This window comes from Taeniopygia guttata, chromosome 4 (genome assembly GCF_048771995.1).
Source record: "Taeniopygia guttata chromosome 4, bTaeGut7.mat, whole genome shotgun sequence".
In the NCBI taxonomy this organism is placed as follows: Eukaryota; Metazoa; Chordata; class Aves; order Passeriformes; family Estrildidae; genus Taeniopygia; species Taeniopygia guttata.
In genome coordinates this window covers 42834253-42848012 of record NC_133028.1, presented here as the reverse complement: position 1 = coordinate 42848012, position 13760 = coordinate 42834253, and the positions used below count along the sequence as shown (strand labels likewise).

The window sequence follows — 13760 nt, the reverse complement described above, 5'->3', positions numbered from 1 at the left end:
TAGAACTGAAGAACAGATTGTCTTAATGAAGGCTCTACCACAAGATGAATTTAGCTTTTTTGTTTAACAAGTAGAGCAAGGAAATAACACTGTCCTATTCTATAATGTAATTGTTTTAGCTACTCAGAAATAAGCTGTTAAGCACAGAGGTTGTTTTCAGCCACAAGCAGAGTTTGGACAGGACCATGTGGGCAAACAGCATTTCTGCTGTACAGTCTTCCATGTTCAAAAGAAATTTGAAAAATGAAGAAAGTTGTATAAGGATATTAAACTTATTTCTTAATTACTTCAAAGGGAATTTTATACTGATCCTAGAAAAATCCAATTTCATTCAGTGGTAGCCCTGAACGAACTGTTTTTCTAGAGAAAATATCTTCTTTTATGTATTTGGTTTTCCAAAATAAGGTAATAGGTTATCCAATGTAATATAATCTAGATGATCTAGGTGATTGTTTCTCAGCCTTTGTGTTCTTATTTCCCTTGCTATGTGAGCTGCTTACCTTATTAATTATTTGCTTTAGATAGAATGCTTTATCGCTCAGGAATTTGAAATACAATATAAACACAAATAGTAATCTCTTTATAAATTTTCCTAATCTGCTATGTGTCTGAACATGTATGAAATGGTGCAAGACTTAGTGAACTGAAGTCATGTGTGATTGTATGCTACACTGGTGGATTAATTAATTTTTAATGATTGGTTGTCTCCATCTCTCAAACAGCTGAGTGAATTGTGGTATCACCTGTAGTTACCAGCTATTTGGAATCAAATTTAGACACTTTCCTTACATAAGATAAAATTGTGTATGTAATTCACCTTTCATGATCACTGTATTCACAGAGTTGGTTTCTTTTGCATGTGCTCAGTGTAAACAACTTTCTTTGCTTCTGTAGCTGAGATCTTTTTGAGGCTAAAATGAAAGGGATTCTGGTCTAGTAAAGACAACAGACTTAATAGCTTATAAGTTTCAGTGGCTTAGCATTAATGTAATCTTGCAATGTTTGGATAAATCTTATGCCTTAACAAAATGGTGATCTTTGCAATGGTAGGATACAGTCAGTGTACTATTACAAGTGGCAGGATATATGTTACCTGAAGTACCTTGTCCCTTGTTTCCTTGATCCTTGACTTCCAAGGTTTTATGTTGCAAGTTTAGTTGTCTGTGAGGAAAGGTTGCTTTGGCAGTGGAAGTTTACACTAGATTGTATTCCTAATCCCTCTTAGATTTTTGGAGATCTGAAGGCCTGGTCACCATCAAAAGAAGGAAGTTTCACTTTGCTTTAGCAGAACTTGTGAAAGAAATGTTTTCTGAAAGCCTGCTTTGGTTTCTGTGAGGTGCAACATCCAGCTCCTTTCACTTCAATTAATGCATGCCAAACCTGTTTGGTTTTCAGGTATGTCAGAAAACAGCAGTGAATCCACAACACTTGATGAGTCTCATCCATCTGCAGAAGAGATCCAGTCTGGCTGTGAGGTGATTGGGTGATAGTTATATTAGTGTAAAATCAACCAATCCTAACAAGTTTCAGATTCCCAAAAATTCTGCTGTACATAGTGTTGTTAGTATGGGGATATGAGTTCATGCACAGTATCTTGAATGGGTGGGATTGGTTTTGAGACACCATTAAGAACAGTCCAATTAATTCATAGCAAAGGATTATTTCAGCCAGTAGCCTGTTGCTGTGCTGCAGTATTTGTTTTGTAATTTGAATAGATTTAGGCATGGTAGAATCTGACACGTGTGAGTATTGAAGGAAGAAAGGGCTGGTATTCAAAGGCATCAATCTTTCTGTAACCTCACTACAACAAGGTATCCTATCTACTGCTGAAGGACTGAATATTTTTTTCCCTGAGAGCAGATACAGTTTTCACCTTCTCTATGGAGAAGTCTGTGACAGATTTGAATTATGAACAAATTCCTAAGGTTCCCAATATTATTTAGCTAATCAGGTGTGTTTGGGTTGCTCTTTCAGAAAAACAGTCAACATTTTCCTGACTGTTCTAGAGTAAAAATGAAAAAAAGTAATGCTGAATTTGTCACTCTTGGAATTTCAGTGGCAATGAATTGTTTTTAAACTTTCAGTAAAAGCAGAATAGTTATTCTCTTTAGCATATTTCCAGATCTGATAATTGTAAACACAGATGTACAAAGAAAGTCTAGATTGTTACCGAAGGACATTTCGTCTGAAATGCAATGTTTTCCTCTAGAGCTCAGGTCATTCAAGTCTAATACATCAATACAAATTTAGGAACTTACTTAGATTTATATTAGATTGTTTATACATATGATAAATTTTCTTCTGAGGAATCAATTTCTTTGTATGCTTAGTCTAAGACGGCTGTGGGCTACACTTGCCAAAGAGACACTTGATTCAGCAATCATACTCCCTGTTTCAGCAGAAATGCTGCTGTGGCTTGGTGGTTTAGTTTTGTCTTAGATCAATAACCTACCATGGCTGTGTGAAGTTGCACACACATCCAAAGGTAAACAGCTGCTGGATTTGGCAGTAGCCTACAGTCAGAGTATTTTGCAATACTGCGCTGCTGATGCTGTGGCCAGTCCTTCATTCTCAGTGGTTTCTTCACTGCATTACTACCTGCTCTGTTTCATAGGTGCAAGTGTTGGAGGTGTGCCTGCTTTGGAGACTTGATGGGTGTAGAAAAATTACCCATACTCTTTTTGAGCATAGGTCACTTTCTTTTGATCTGTTTCCAAAATCTTGTTTGCTGTACAAATACATTATTCTGGCTCAGGAAGGAGGTGAAAGGATGGTGAAAGCTGCTGGGGGAAAGAGTTGGGGGAAAAGGGCAAAGACTGGTTCTTGACAGCAGTGCAAGCTTAAATTGTTAACTAAAATGGAGATGGTGATTTCTTGTTATGTCTGAGTTAAATTAGCAGTTTATCCCACTTCCCCTTTTCAGCTGCTCATTTCATGGCTTTGATGCTTGTCTGACCTCATTGCAAATTGATTCAACTCACTGAAGCTGGAAAATTAACCTGGTGAAAAGGTATATTGCCAGGCTAGTGAGTTGTGTGTGGTGACTGTTGGAGAGGTTAGGCACTATGTGGTTCCCTGTAGAGACTGGAAAGTAGAGTGGTGAAATGTCCCCTTTTCAGCAGTGGGAAACTGTTGCAGTTTCAACGTAGCGTGGAACTGACATTAACAAGTAATTTTTTGCATTCTCTGAGCTAGATATATAGGTCTGACTCAAGTAGGAATGCCAAAAAAATAGGTGAATTGCTTCTAGTTGTCCAGACAAGATGATGAATTTTTGTTTCCTAATATATGTATTTATTAGAGATGTGTGCATATGCTTTGAGCATGTGTATCTCTGAATAAAAGCATAAAAATATATCAATAGTTGCAAAATTATTTGAGATTCTTGTTGAGAAGCACCTAAGTCAAGGTGTTTTTCCTTTAATTAGAGATGCAGCTTTGTTTGTGATCCCTAGCAAAGTGCATCTTGACAGAAGAGGACATTTCCTTTGCGCTGTGTTATCTGATAATTTGCTGAAAGAAGAACAAAAGTAGCTGTGAACTGAACATGGCCTATGCTAATGCTTCTGTATTGTGCAAGTAGCTTGACAGGCCAAGCATTTTGAAAAATACCTCACTTGACCATTTCAAGTAGAAGTGTAGTTCCTAGCAGTCTTAGAGCTTAATTAAGCATATATGAGATTTACAGCAAGCTTAAGAAACTTGAGCTGTTAGACAGATTTCCCAAATCAAAATGTGATGTGGCCAGTAACTAGGACATTTAGTCTAATGACGTTGTATAGCAACTCTCTGTGAGGAGCAGGGAGTTGGACTTGATGATTCTTATGGGTCCCTTACAACAGCCTATATTCTATGAAATGAAACAAATTACTGTTTTAAAGGTACTCATAAAATAAGCATAGACGTTTTGGTGTGCTTCAGTAGAAGCACATTTATTGGAGCCCATAGACAGTGACTAGTTAGAAAAAGTCATGAGAAGCCTCAAGACTAATAAAGGAAATGAAGTGGCCATATGTGAAAGTGGAAGAAATATTAGTAATGAGGTGTGACAGAAAATGTTCCAGTTAAGAATGATGCAAGTGATGCTCAGTAAATACCAGTAAAATCTTTGTGTTATAATGATACTCTGTAAAGCTTCATGTGTGGTTGGAGAAGCTGATGGTACTTCAGATCCTGATCTCAGGCTGTGCCTCTTCGTGACCCTTGGGCTGAAAAGAGCTGGTTCAGTTTGATGATTTAAGAGCTTTAAGGGTATAAGGGTACCTAGTCTCAAGTACCTGTAGATAGTACACCTTGTCTTGCCAGTCTAGCACAAGTGTACGGGCTGGTTTGAGGACTTCAGACAACTTTTTATGTAACTTTTATGAGCAAACACTGCCTCAGTTGTGTGTTGATTTTTCTCCTGTTTACACTTTAGATGACTGATGAAGCTGCCTTGCAGAGTTAGGAGTAGCTTTTTGAAAGGGATGAAATTTTCACTTCCTCCTAATTTTGGAGTGTTAAGCTGCCAATCGCTCTTCAGGTGCTTGTAAATGATGTGCAGTTCTGTGAATGTCTCTTCGAGGCTATACCTTAGATTGTACTTGAAACACAGCTGCTGCTACTGTTCATGATGAAGCTGCATTTGAAACTAACTTTGAATCCTGAATTCTCTTGGTACTTTTGAGTTCTTTTGGCGCTTCTGCATTTCACTTCATGTTTGCTGCTGTTGATTTAATGAGAATTGCATACCAGCAGTTTAGTCAGAAGGTGGCACTGTATTATGGTAAAGTAAGAAGCAACTGAAACTATTTTAAAGTTTGGAATCATTGCTTTTCTTGTAACATATAATTAAACATATTGCTCTTCTCTAGTATTTATTGTTTATGAATTGCTAGTACTATTCTTTTAGCCAAGCTCATTATAATTTGAGATACGGAAACTACTCTAAGGCTCAAATGTGCACGTAAAACATTTGTCTGAGCCCATGCGTCATTTGTGTCTTACTTCCCCAATGCCAATGGGTTAAATTTTCATTTTCCTTTTCTCTTAGATCCAGAAACTTTAAATTACTTCTGACTGAGCTGTATTAGAATATTATTCAATAATGTAATTAAATAAACATATACAGACAGAGTATATGAGAGTATTTCCGGTTGGAGTTTGAAATAAAATCAACTGTTATGAAACCCATACATGAAATATTTTCATATGGATTACTTACTGGAAATGTAAGGCAAATGCTAACCTGTTTCTTTTTACAGGGAAGTGCAATGGCTCAAGATTCTCCCAAAAATTCAGCGGCAGAAATTCCTGTGACTAGCAATGGACAGCTGGAAGATTCTCATGAACACAGCTTTAACAGGGTCAGAATTTTCTTTGCTGTCTGTTATGGTACCATTATCAGAAATGCTGAAGTTAGAATTCAATGCATTCTATGCAGTCTTCCCTTGACATAGTTTTCTGAAGGTTTACTGAAAAAACGCCTTAGAAGCTCATAGATTATTCTAAGAGTTGACATAACACAGTGTGGTTGCATGTTGCAGTGATTTTTTTTGTGCAAAAGGCACGTTCGTGGTGGCAGAAGCTGAGTTCTTCCCCCTGGGCTCGGTACAGGTGGAACATCGCTTCGCTCGGGCGTCCAGTAGAGGGCGCTGGGGCACAGCGTGTGGAATTTGAGGTCCGGCTCCTTTTATTTGGATTTTCGTTTGGAATTGTCCACGTTTATTTGATATCTGCTGAGGCTTAGGTTTTAAAGAAAGCTGTTGAGTTTTACAGTTCCATACTGACTTGCAGTGCAGAACTATTCTTAAAATAAATACTCAGCAGAACTTCAACATTTTATTCTATTTTACTAAAATGCTGATTAGAGGGGGAACTCTTCATAAGATTTGTTGTTCAACTAAGATCTACCAGTGACATAATATAAAAATTAGTAGGATGCTTAATGAAATAAAGTTAAAACTACATTTATATGAAGATGCCTGTTTAAAGAGACAAGCTTGGGAAATGCATCTTGAAGTGGTAAGGAATTTGGGTTCACCTCAAAGTAGGGAAGCAGACTTAGTAATGTGAAGCTTGATGACCTTGCTGCTGCTGTGATTTGACTGCTGTCTAAGTTACCTTTTCCTTACATAATGATTCTTCTGCAGTGCATGTATTTATGTACAGCAAATGAAACTTGCACTCTTGGTGACTGCGTTAGGGCCCTTGCTCAGCAAAACGTAAAACTGGAATTTTAAGGTGGTTTTTGTCTATGGCCGTATGTGAAAGTTGGAGTTGATTTTTCCTGCATGCTAATAATTTTGCTGGCTTAGTGTCAATTGTATTTTGAAACTTCTGTTTTGACAAAAATAGGTCAAATCTTTGGTCAAATTGCAGAAAAACCTGTACTCTGCAAGCATATTTCAACTTGCTGTAATTATTTTCGCAGTACTTATTCTGAGATCAATGAAGAAGTGCACTTCAATTATTTTTTTGAACTGACTTGTACAAGTTCACACCTGCATGTGTGACCTGAAGTCAGAATATGTGATAATCAAGGCTTCTTATAAACAAAACAAACTTCTTGGAATTAACATCTAGGTCTGTTTACTAATCTGTTAGTCTCAAATTCTAATATTTAGCTTCTATTCATCTTGCTTCATGTTTGTTATTTCTAATGCTTAATGCCATGCATTCTCTTTTTTTCCTTGCCAGGTAATTTTTTGCTTTAATCTAAAGCAATATGCATTGCACCACTAAACTTTTGGGGTCTTTTTTCCTACAACTTATGGAAATGACAAGCCAAGTACTGTTTTTTATGAAGTCACTTAAGAAAGGGGCAAGAAACCCTGACCACTCTAATTTGTACTGTTACCACAATGCTCACTAAGAGTATGTGACCACAATAGAGTTTAGAGCGCTCCAGTGCGCTGATTTTGATTGCACCTTCTTGGGAAGCTGGGGAACAAAGTTATTTTAATTTCCTGCTTCCTTATTTGTATGATCAGGGAAATATTAATCTAGATGCTGTACAATTCAGATGTAAAGAACAAAATACTACTAGTTCTGTATTTTTTAGTCTTCTGCAGCTATTTTGCCACCTAGACTTGAGCAGCTTTGATTGCATGTTTTTGAGAGAAAAGGTATTTGTACAGCCTTTTCTTTAGAATTCTTTAATTACAAAACTGCACTTTCCTCTAGAGTCATGTTCTGTTTAGCAGTTCCATCAGACTTTGTCCATAAGCTGCTAAGTCATGAAAATGAAAATGCACATTTGTATTTCACCAAATGCAGTATTAATATGCATTCAAGCATGAGAAATACTTCATTTTGTGAGGCAGTGCAGAGCAAATGCATTTACCTAGCAATGACAAGGAGGGTTGCTCCTTTAAAGAAAGTTGTCATTAGTTTTGCAGAACATCAGACAGCATCGATTGTCATAATGTCATTTCAGAAGGAAGTATGTTAGTTCCAATTGTGTGGGAATGTGACATGGCATCACATGGTGCATCTTCTTGGTATAAAGCATATTTAAAAGGTAGCTTAAGTGTTTTCCTAAGTGTAAAATCTTAGCCAGAAATATGCTGCTACATTCTAATTCTTTAATAAGACATGCCTGTGGAATTCAGACAAGTTTTGTCCTGCCCATATGATGGATGGAAACTCTTTTACTAAAAAAAAGCTCTAACTTCAGTCGTCATTGGATTGAATATCTAATGTTCTTTCAGTACAGAAAAGCTTGACATAGTGCTTTTTAACTCCCCAAGCTCTGCTGAATCTCAGTTGAGCTTTAGGAACTTGATGTATGGAACTGTTTGATTCTGTTTGGGTATTTGTTAGACAGAACACTTCAGCATTTCCTGATTAAAAGTTTTTCTTATTACTTTGTATAAGAAAGCCCAACAAGAAGTCTGGCTAATTTATATTATTCACTGGTTTTACTTCACTTATCCCTGACTTCCAGAGCTGTTTTCCTCCCATGCTGTTGTAACAATATGATTAGCACAGGGGTGTTTTAGTGTGACTGGAGGGACTGGGAACTGTGGACAGTAGGAAGGAGTGGGGCAAGTACATTATTGTTATTATTCCTGTATGCAGGAATGTGCCATGTAGTGTGAGAGCTGCATAGGAATAAACTAAATTTTTCAGAAAACAAAATTCTGAAAACAAAATTCAGAAAACAAAGATCTACCTGTAAAGATATTCAAGCAGCTGTAAGCAATTTGTTATGTTTAAAGTATTACACAAAATCTACATGATATTCTTACTAGTTTGAGCCAGAATTTGTTTCATTTCATTTTTCATACTGCCTTTTCTCATGGTTCTTATTGTATTTTCATGGGAACAAACCATAGTTAAGCATGCATATAAAACCAGTAATAAACTTCAGGATGCAAAAGGATAGTGAATTTTGTTGTGAATTTTCAATTTGTCTTACTAGAATTATGAAATAAGGTCTGGGATCTGATGAATCTGAGTGCATGTGTTCATTGTCTTTTTCTGTAATTTTACTGCTAGAATGCACAAATAGATAAGGTCAATTCTTTTTTTGTTTTTTGCCTTCTGAAAAAAAAATGCCAGCCTTGTCACTCGTATTCTACCTGAAATGTCTGAGTTAGTCTCTTAGGTTTTGCTATGTTGACTGACGTAGTTAGATTTTTATTTAGGGTAATTCTAGTTTAGTTAATGTAGAACTGATTCAAAATATATTTCTAGAACTGTGTCTGTTCTAGAAAACTGCTTTGAGGAGATAAAAAAGTCAAATGTTCTTCATACAGTCTGAAAAACCAAAAATATGCATGTTAATGATGAGAGTGGGAGGGAAACTAAAACTGGATTGTAGTATGACATTAGGTAAATCAAAAGGATGTAGTAGAAAGGGTCGTCTGGTTGAAGAGCAGTGTATTGGAGAGTAGAAGAAATGTGGTAGTCTGTTATTTGCCATTTCATCAAAGATTAAAGCCTTTGGGTCTTCTCCCATTTATTTATGTTGAACTTACACTGATGTGAGGATCTAGTGGCTCTGTTAATGGAGAACCGGAACTGAGTGATGTAATGGGGCAAAGAGAAGAAGAAAATGCTGATTATGTACGAGGAGCTCTACTTGCACGTGATTTTGATAAGAAGTTAAAGTTCAGAGCCCATGTATCTTACTGAATAGACGCTATGTCTATCTGCATAACCTTTTGTTCCATAGAGCTTGTAATCACACTTTAAACTGTGAACTTTACAATCCAATAGATATGTTGTAAATTTTTCCTGAAGTCAACTTGAATAGTTTTATTTAAAATGTCATCCACCATTAAAAACAAGCAAGCACATGATTTGTCTGATATTAGTTGTTCCACTGTTGAACTAGCCATTGGTGTGAGGTTTTAAGAGTATCTTAATGCAAGGTATTAAAGGCAAGTTTGTATCTGTCAAACCTCCTATTAGTACTAAGCAGAATTTAATGCTTAGTGATGCATTACTAATGGAGTAGTATAACTAAGAAATTAATAGTGTTGTTTCCTTAGTTGCTCCTTAGTTAAGTAAGTTTCTATAAAATAAGTTTTGGCTGGGTTGGTTTCTGGTGTTGGAGAAACAATACGGTTCTTGTCTTTCCCCTCTTCATTTTAGATTATTATGGATAGCATGATTGGGAAGTATCATTTTGGAAATAGTCTCATAATTCAGCCAACATTCCTTTATGAACATGCTTTCTGAATGACTTTTTTGCTGTGTCTGCTGTCTCAACAGGACTGCTATGTCAAAAATCCATACTGGTTCATCAGATGATCTGTATAATGGAGTTGTGTAAATAAGGCTAACCTGACTAAAATGTATTTCTTTTAAAATAGTGATTTGAAGTCATTAAAATGGGATTTTAACAAATGGTTAAAGTGCCTTAAATGTTCTATGCCATACAGGTTTGAGCTCTCTTGACTAGACCTAATAAAGCTAGTGCACTTATTCTGTTTTGCTGTCTTTCATGCTTTTGCTTCTTGCTAGATTTCTGAGACTGGAGTAGGTAAAGCAACCTTTTAACTTGGGAATCTTCTGAGTTATGTTTTCTTTTTATACTTCTAGCTCTGTGTCTCAGTGAACTTACAAAATTAAAATGCTTCTGCTAGGTGGTAATTGTATAAACATGGTTTCAGCCTCATACAAATCAAAATTATTTATGAAGCATTTTTCTGGGACTCTGTCCTCACTTCCTATCTTGTAGGAGCCAAACTTACATTTAGTGGGAACAAAAACAAAAGCTATTTATGTTGCCTTCTTAACATTCAAACATTAAGTACACTCATCTCTTCCTTTAAGTGTGACATTTTGTGCAGTGTTTCTAAATTATCCCTCTTGGTAAGTTATTGAAGGGATAAACTGTTTTGTCAGTGTGATTACAGATTTTTTGCTAGCTTTTTTGTTTATCTACACTTGTGTTAAAAAAAAAAAAAAAAGCAAGCACGATCAGTTGCAAGAATGCCATTAAAACTTTTCATTTACATGCGGCAATATGTCTCCCCTGAACAGTAACTTGCATGTTTGTAAACAACGAAATATATTGTTTTGATAACCACTGACTTTTTGTCAATTCTAGTCATGTGTAAATCAACAAATGGTAAAGGTTTCTTTTTAATTCATATGCAAGAGTATAATTTTTCACAAAGATGTACTTGAACTGATTTATAGATGTTAAAAAAGGGGTTTGCATTGAACTTTGCCTTTTTGACAGTGGAAAAAAATCAGATCTCTTCGAACAAATATGTGTTTGTATACATATATGTATGTATATATATTAGTGTAAAAAAGTCTGGTATATATATATACACAATTGTAGATCTTTAAAATTTTCATATTCCAAATACCAAGTTTTTGTTTAAGAGATGGATGCATTGTAGTATTTTGATTTATTGAATTCTGTAGTTTGTTCAGTTTGTGTTTAATTTCAGATTAGAATTACATTGAGTGTACAGAAGCGTTGCAGTTGCTTAGGTTTAGATACAAACTTTTGTTTTTACAAAGCAGATGTTCTGCATTTTAATCTTAAATACAGATGATTGCTTAGATTCCTATTGCGGACGTGCTTAAGCAGGTTAGCTGTCTACATTTGTTTGGCTTCAGGTTTAGATATTTCTGAAAACTACAAAACACACTTGGGTGCCTTCAAGAAAAAAATAATTCGTGCCATGTGCTTTTTTTTTGAAATAAGTGCATCTTCTCTGCAGTCTGGTTATCCTTTTTCAAGTCTCTCTGCTTTTTCAGCTTCTAGTGACTTGCTACATTTTGAGTTAAATGGACTCTATTAGCTAAACTAAGTTGAAGCGAAGGTTTTCCAGCATACTACCAGCTGCAAGTACTTAAATGAAAGCACCAATGTTAAGTCAGTTGTGAAGACTGAAAACAGTATGTATCCAAAGTTGTGATATGCTTAATTTGGGAGATCAAGTTCTCCATGTGACTACTATTTGTTTTTCATGCTGGTTTGTTTTTGTTTTTTGTGGTATGATGCTTCAGGTACACAAATATGGCATGATCTATTATCACATAGCCTGTTCATGTAAGTGAATGTTTGGCTGTAGGAATTGGTTACTCTTTGCAGTTATATGCTAGGGTTTTGATGTCGGTGAAATTTCTGGAATTCACATGGAAAAATTAATTTGCTGGAATTCTTATATTTGTAGTTCTTCCTTTTTTCTTCTTCCTAGATGTTTGTACTAAACTGAAGACATCTAAATAGATCTGGGGGAATGTGATCCAAAACTACTTCATGACAATCTGAGCCTCTAGGCAGTATCAATATCATTCTTATGCGCTACCTTGCTTCTGGTTTGTGGATTGAGTGACTACAGTTATAGGTCAAATATTAATTAGATTTTAAAGGTTATGATTTCTTTGTAATTAGAAGCATTGCATGGATCATAAGCAGTTACTACATGTGTCTAGACACGATGTCTTAAAGTTATATATAGCTTTTCTCTAGTGGTCCTCTATACTTTCCCATTTTTTTACCTCTGTGTGGAAGCAGAGGGGATGCAGTACCTGACTTCAGACACTGACAGTTTACTGATTTCTTGATGTTCTTATTTTTTGTAACTTTATTTTGCCTTTTTGCTTTCACTTTTGTAGTACTTTTTCACTCACTTTTTACTTCCATGAATTAATGGTTTTAAATTGCTTTAAAACCTGAATTTTTTTAAAAGTACTTTGTCTAATTTCATAACACCAGAAGCTTAAACTTCAATTAGATCACTGGCAATATAGTCCAGGAAACCTGTGGGGAGCTTTTGGCAGAGGTAGATAAGACAGCAAAAATGGGCAGTAGGATGGTGTGTGAGCTGTGGTGTGTGGAGTCTATCTTAGGCCTGTGCTGGGTTTCAGTGAAGACTTTGATTACTCGAGAGCTAGTTGAAATAGTTGATCTAGCCCTCAAAAGTTAAACAAGGTGATCTCAGGCAGTTTTAAATGAAGGCGTTTCAAAAGCAAACAAAAGTAAGTGGCAGCTTTGTGCTCTGAGCACTTATGATGCAGAATAGGTGCTCAGAAGGGAGCTGTTTTAAGTGATGCCTTTCTGGATGTCTCTCCCACGTAAAATATTGAAAAAATTTAATGTGCTACTTGTAAGAAATAAGGATGCTATGAATTTTAAGGCTATTCCTTGCTTAGTGATTTTTTTAAATCTTCAGAATTATGATAGCTGCTTCCATATTTTTGGTTTGTAAGGTGTTTTCTGCTTAATAATCTTGTATCATTCTGCACCCCTGTCAGTTTTTAACTGGACACTTTATTAAACTGACACGCTTGCTTGGACCAGCTTCAGACCACATAACATATGACCAGTTTTGAAAAGAAAGACCAGTTTTGAAAAATAGCTTCTTGTTATGCCTACAGGTTAAATAATAGGTGCTTCTGGCCACATTTTTGGTAACTGCTTCTCTAAGGCATCACATTCTATTTCGTCATCCATATAACAAAAATATCTAGAATAAATACTCAGGATATACTTACAGTGTTTCTCATTCATTTGTGTTTTATTTGTGCATACCAGTAGAAAGCAGTGACACCAGCAAGGACTTTCTAGGCTAAAGCCAGAATTGTTTGTCTGAGAGCTGCTGAAATTGTATTATAATACTTTAGAGTCACTTAAATTGCTTTTTTTTTGTTTTTAAGTTTCCCTTTTTATTCGTATATTTTCCAGGACTTAAAATGTTCATTACCAGTTGGACTTGGACTTTCTGAAACCAAAATAACATCTCATGGCTTTGATGGTGCCAAAGAGGGAGTTGTTGAGGCAGGACAGTTTCCAAGTAAAGGTAAGTGGATTTTTTTGTATTTCTTAATTAAAAACCATATTCTTACATGGTCAGAAACACAATCTTCTGTAGCTGCTTTGAGCAGTTTGGGTGAATGTACACATTTGAGATTTGCATTACTGACAACCAGTTTATCTTTTTTTTGTAGCTGGGTTGTTAAGGTAGAGGATATATGCTACACTTGTAGTATCTGTCAAGAGACTGTAGGAAACTACTTAGAGTTGAATTGGTTTGCACTTATGGGAAGGGAAGGCCTTGGGCACCTTGAACTGGTGTCAGGCTGAAGAATTTTACTATTACATTGTGTTGAAGTTATCTTCAGATTTTGCAAGTTACTGTTCTGATTTGAAACATAACAGGAGAGTTATTTATTTGTTATACACACTTCACTAACTGAGAGTAGATTAAAAAGTGGGATTCTTCTTGTCATATTAATGTATGCCTTAGAGAATCTAAGTGATATTAAGCAATGAGAAATGCAAAGTGATAGACAAGGCACTAATG

At 35.8% G+C, this 13760-nt stretch overlaps 1 protein-coding gene across 6 annotated transcripts in view; it reads left to right on the top strand.

Annotated features, from left to right (window-relative positions):
* Positions 1 to 13760, top strand: part of ARFIP1 (ARF interacting protein 1) — a 40799-nt gene that overhangs the window by 2979 nt on the left and 24060 nt on the right. For 4 of the 6 annotated variants that reach the window (XM_004174872.5, XM_072928463.1, XM_072928465.1 and 1 more), the window contains 3 exons: positions 1396 to 1475; positions 5244 to 5345; positions 13142 to 13256. In XM_004174872.5, coding sequence (XP_004174920.2) covers positions 1398 to 1475; positions 5244 to 5345; positions 13142 to 13256 — 295 coding nt within the window. In that variant the 5' untranslated portion in view covers positions 1396 to 1397. Of the gene's footprint in view, positions 1 to 1395; positions 1476 to 5243; positions 5346 to 13141; positions 13257 to 13760 lie in introns of those variants that run through there. The other 2 variants (XM_012573405.5, XM_072928466.1) reach the window with 2 other exon arrangements.